General features: G+C 34.8%; 1 protein-coding gene across 1 annotated transcript; it reads left to right on the top strand.

The window, feature by feature from the left end:
• The first annotated feature begins 1,736 nt into the window (after window positions 1–1,736).
• LOC150100216 (uncharacterized) lies at window positions 1,737–2,585 on the top strand. The gene has a single exon (XM_090402611.1). It carries the CDS (start codon window positions 1,737–1,739, stop codon window positions 2,583–2,585), a length of 849 nt encoding a protein of 282 aa, XP_090258737.1.
• The last annotated feature ends 2,981 nt before the right edge of the window (window positions 2,586–5,566 follow it).

The following is a 5,566-nucleotide window of genomic DNA, read 5'->3' as shown; positions in this document are numbered from 1 at the left end:
TGAAATGAAATGTGATGGTTTTTGTTGATGTTTTAATTTTGTTTTCAAAATCTGTTTTACTGAGGCAAACAGTCTTTGGTTGAACTTCTGCATTTCATTTGGCCTAGCAGATAATATTGTTTTGTGTTATTATGAGCTGTCATTTTTACTATACTTGGCATTCCCAAATGGAGGAAATTTGATAGATGAAAGCATTTTATATGAATGATGGCATGCCTTCTTGAATAGCTCTGGACTTATATGTTTGGAGAAAGTGTTATTCAGTGAGAGAATATATTCTGAATGAGGGAGACCAGGGATTTTAGGCTGTAAATTCTCAGTTTAATCTAAGAATGCTGAATGTAGTTTCTCAGATCTAAAATATCAAAGAATACTTGAACCCGAGCAGATATTTCAATAATTAATATAAGCTAATTATAATGAATAATGCTGTATTTTCAGGGAAGATGGGGGGAATTGCAACCAACAAGAAAGGTTCAGTAAGAAGGCTGCATTTGAGGATACTTAGTGTGAGAATTGAAGGAACTAATTATTGTCCTGCTAGGCTACTCTCTCATACCAGAGAGAGACCCAGATTTTGAAAGTACTATCACACTGAATATTCATAGTCAGAAGGAAAGAAAAAAAGTGTTGTGGAGGGAATATAAAGAAATGTGATCAGCAAACTCATGAGCAGTACAAAGCATAAGCAAAAAAGGTAACCAACATGGTAATGAAAGCAAAATCTGATTATGAAACAAAACAAAAAGGAAAGAAAAAAAGTGTTGTGGAGGGAATATAAAGAAATGTGATCAGCGAACTCATGAGCAGTGCAAAGCATAAGCAAAAAAGGTAACCAACATGGTAATGAAAGCAAAATCTGATTATGAAACAAAATCATCCAAGTATGCTAAAGAAATGTATTCTTTCATTATGTAACAAGTAAAACAAAAAATGATTATGGAAAGATAACTCCAGTATTTACATTTGTAAGGAGATCGAAGAAGCTGAAGAAATAGTAGAATTACAGAATGATCACTTTGTGAAAATATATCATCCAGACAGAGATACAACATACGGACCTTATTCACACCGCTACTGAAACTCCGCTCCTTACCTAAAACTAGACATAACAACCTTAAATATCCCAGTGTATACCAGATTTGGGGCAACTGTGGTAAACCATACTTTGGCCAAACAGAGAAATCCATTGAGTTGCGGACTGAAGAACACAAGAGAGACATAAATTATGGGAGAAAGCCAGTGCTCTGTTTAGCCATGTTCTGTTTTCCGTAAATTTCAATGAAGAGAACTGAATCCATCCAGTACTATGGGACAAGTCTAATAATATTTTCCATTGTTATGATGAACTAGAAAGAAAGATAACAGAATCTAAAGAAATCATCCTTAATCCTATACATCTCAACAGCAACCTGAGTTACAACCTATCGGACTGTCATTGCGCTGCTATCTAAGTATTGGTGTAGACGAGAATTGGAGCACACGCATATGCACAATAATGAAGTCAGAGAGAGAATGTTTTTAAATACACAAACGTCAACACATTAACGTTGAAATATATATACGCTAACGTTTTTGTGCTGTTTAGAGATAATTCCTTTATGGTTTTTGTTGGTTATTTCTGTTATTTTTTTGCACCTGAAGAAGTCTGTAAAAGATGAAACTAGTTGTGCCATTAAAAAACTTTTTTTTTTTATTTCTCATCTTGGTTTCCCAGTCATTTAATTCTAAAAAACATGTATTTCAACCGAGTAAATCAGTCCTCTAATATCTCTAATCCTTATGACGAGGGAACTTATCGAAACATCAGAGATTTCCAAAGGACCCTAAAGAGAATTGGTCTGAATATCAACAGGTTAGTGTTTTTAAAACATTGCAGATTCCATGCCGTCTTCCCAAGTTTTATTTCTTTCAAAGAAACCATCAAAACAGAACATGCTAGTGGGATTTATCATAGAGCGAAGTTGGATCTTCTCTCCGAGAGAATCTTTGATGCTAAACGCACTTTGGCCTTTTTTTATTTGCTAAAAAAAACTGCATTATCTAATAACATTGAACATTCTCTAGATAATGACACATGGAACCATCTTAAAGAGGTAAGCAAATCTCAAGCTTCCAGAGTTCAGAATGAGAACAAACTGAAACTAATTAAAAAATTTGAATCTCTAAAACAAAAACAAGAAAACTCATTAACCTCTAAATTACACCTCCACCCAGATAAAGTTGTTATCAACAAATCTAGTCATAACCTTTCAACTGCTGAGAAAAATGTTCTCACCAAAGGTCTCAACTTCGTTTTATCTCTGAGATCAATCTCAAAAGAATTATTACTTATGAGGATTGATAAAGCTGTTTCCTTCCTTTCCGCCCAAGAAGCAAGCCTACTCCGTATGGAATCCATTTTCATTATTAACAACGCTAAACCTCCCATCGACAACATATCTTCACTAGAACAACAGGCTATTAAGAAACTACAAAATAACAAAGACATCATTATTCTTCTGGTGGATAAAGGCAATGCTACAGTTGTGCTCAACTCTGAAGATTATCACAAGATACCAGACTTGATACAAACTGACACTTAATCGATCCTCGAAAGAGATTCTACCTGTGAACTTCATAAATGTACAAACAACCTTCTGAGAACAACAACAGAATTCCCTAGGAACATTCATTCTCTCCATCCATTAATCTCCCGATTATATGGATTACCTGAAATTCATAAAGAAAACATTCCTCTATGACCAATTGTAGAAGGCATTGATTCTCCAACCTTTCTAAATTTCTTGCTAAATCTCTAAAATGTTTCTCCAATAAGTCATCATCATCTTTTATAAAAAACTCCGTGGATTTTGTCTCTAGCCTTAAAAATATTTCTATTAAGGAAGAAGAAATCTTGGCCAGTTTCGACATAGTCTCCTTATTTACCAATGTTCCTACTGAAGAAGTTCTCTTGTTACTAAAAAATAAATTATCTAAGAAGATCATAGCCATGTTAATCACTGTGTTCATTCAGGATATTTCAAGTATGGAGATACTATCTACAAACAAAATTCTGGATTAGCTATGGGAAACCCATTGTCACCAATACTTGCTAACATCAACCTTGAAGATTTTGAAGAGAAAGCTATCTCCTCCTTCCCTTTAATACCTAGAATTTGGAAAAGATACACAGATGACATTTTTTTAGTTTGGGGCCACGGCCATGAATCTCTTTGGAACTCCCTAGACCAGGGGGTCGCCGAAGTTATTTTCCCGTCGACCCCTTCAAGAGTTTCTTGACTTTTTATCGACCCCCCTATATTTTACTATTACATAATTATAATAGGACAAGCAAAAAAAGACGCTTATGTGAGTTTTTAGATTGTTTATTTTATAGTTACAGTGTTTATTGTATGTATAATATAGTATATATTATTATGTTACTACTACTACTATTACTATCGCTAGTAATATCACTGGTACTACTAGTATTACTACCAGCGCTGCTCAATTCTTCAACATAGAAAAGTTTAGTTCGTGAATGAATAACGATTGAATTATAATATGTATGTTGATGAATTTTAGAACATTAACGCTCACTTGTATGTCGATGCACAAAAATGAGACTGGGATCGAATACTTATAAGTATCAGTAAATAAGAACCGTGCACGTGTTTGCAATCTCGCTCCACTGTGCCAGCCGGCAGGAACCACCAACATCCATTTATTGGTAATACATCGTTTTGGCCTACTTGATTGGCCTCAGTAACTATTTTCATGCCTTACTCCATCTTACAGGTCCTATTCATGGACCTGTAAGATGGAGGTACTGATCCCACGATTCACTCTTAATTGCGTTGTCATTACCTCCATGTCTTTTGTCATGGAGGTAATCCAAGTTAACTGAATTAAATATTACCAATACAATGATGTCTTATATTTTTCTGTCGACCCCCAATCGACTACTAATAATGTCATATTGACTCCTTTGGCGACCAATGCCCTAGACCATCTGAATAATCAACATCCAAACATAAAATTTACAGCTGAGTTAGAAGTTAATGGTTCTCTTCCTTTTTTTGATGTTAAACTGACCCATTCAGCTGAGAAATTGAAAATTTCAATTTACAGAAAACCTACCCACACGAACAGATATCTCCATGTTCAATCTCACCATTATCCCCAACAAAAGTGGGGAATCATTTCTACACTTGGACATAGGGCTCCCTTCTTTATGACGAAGAACTTAACAAAGAACTACCTTTCAACTGAATGGCTATTCCCAGAAAACTATTGACAAATTCCTGTTTAATCCACTCCCTTGCCATAATGAAGGTACCACAAGTGTTAAAGGTAACGTTTCCCTACCCTACATCAGCTCTGGCTCATCCAAATTGGCCAAGGTTCTTAGGAGATACAACATATGGACCTTATTCACACCTCTTGAAACTCCGCTCCTTACTGAGCCAACCTAAAACTAGACATAACAACCTTAAATATCCTGGTGTATACCAGATTTGGGGCAACTGTGGTAAACCATACTTTGGCCAAACAGAGAAATCCACTGAGTTGCGGATTGAAGAACACAAGAGAGACATAAGTTACGGGAGAACACGAGCCAGTGCTCTGTTTTCCGCAAATTCCAATGAAGAAAACTGCATCCATCCAGTACTATGGGACAAGTCTAATAATATTTTCCATTGTTACGATGAACTAGGAAGAAAGATAACAGAATCTAAAGAAATCATCCTTAATCCTATATATCTCAACAGCAACCTGAGTTACAACCTATCGACTGTCATTGCGCTGCTATCTAAGTATTGGTGTAGACGAGAATTGGAGCACATGCATATGCACAACAATGAAGTCAGAGAGAGAGAATGTTTTCAAATACAGAAATGTCAACACATTAATGTTGAAATATATATGCTAACTTTTTTGTGCTGTTTACAGTTAATTCCTTTACGGTTTTTGTTAGTTATTTCTGGTTTTTTTTGCACCTGAAGAAGTCTGTAAAAGATGAAACTTGTTGTGCCATTAAAAATTTTTTTTTATTTCTCATCTGTTTCCCAGTTATTTAATCCTAAAAATCATGTATTTCAACCAAGTAAATCAGTAGTCTAACATATATATATATTTTTTTTTTCATTTAAGAAAATATTGACCAATTTAGTTGTCTTATTTTAGCTACTAAGGTAGTGCTTTTTTTTTTATTTTTATAATTTTCTGTTATTGTTTGATTGTCATTCTGGAAATCTGTACTGAAGAAACGTATTCAAAAATTCTACAAATAAATAAATTTTAACAACAGTTTTCCTCTATTTTTATTTATAGTTGTTATTATTAATTTATATAATAAATTTAGTTTAATCCTTTATCCAAGTGTGAGCAAACAAAGTTTGCACCTGAAAATATCTTTAGGACTGAGGTAAGGTAGTACAACACCAGGCAACTCGCAGCAAGGTGGATCAAGCTCTCAACTCCTTGTCTCAGTATCTCTCCATAATGCACAGCACATCTCCTTGCGGAGACATGTATACTGCTATGTATTAAGGGGGGGGGGCACTACCCATACCAGTTTCGA

This window comes from Typopeltis vanoorti, chromosome 13 (assembly GCF_054136105.1).
Source record: "Typopeltis vanoorti isolate ZY-2024b chromosome 13, IOZ_Tvanoo_1.0, whole genome shotgun sequence".
NCBI lineage: Eukaryota > Metazoa > Arthropoda > Arachnida > Uropygi > Thelyphonidae > Typopeltis > Typopeltis vanoorti.
Note: the sequence above shows the minus strand (reverse complement) of the source record. Positions and strands in the feature narration are given on the sequence as shown.

What these genes read in the sequence shown, in the direction of transcription:
- LOC150100216 (XM_090402611.1), top strand. Translation starts at nt 1,737, where the DNA reads ATGTATTTCAACCGAGTAAATCAGTCCTCTAATATCTCTAATCCTTAT.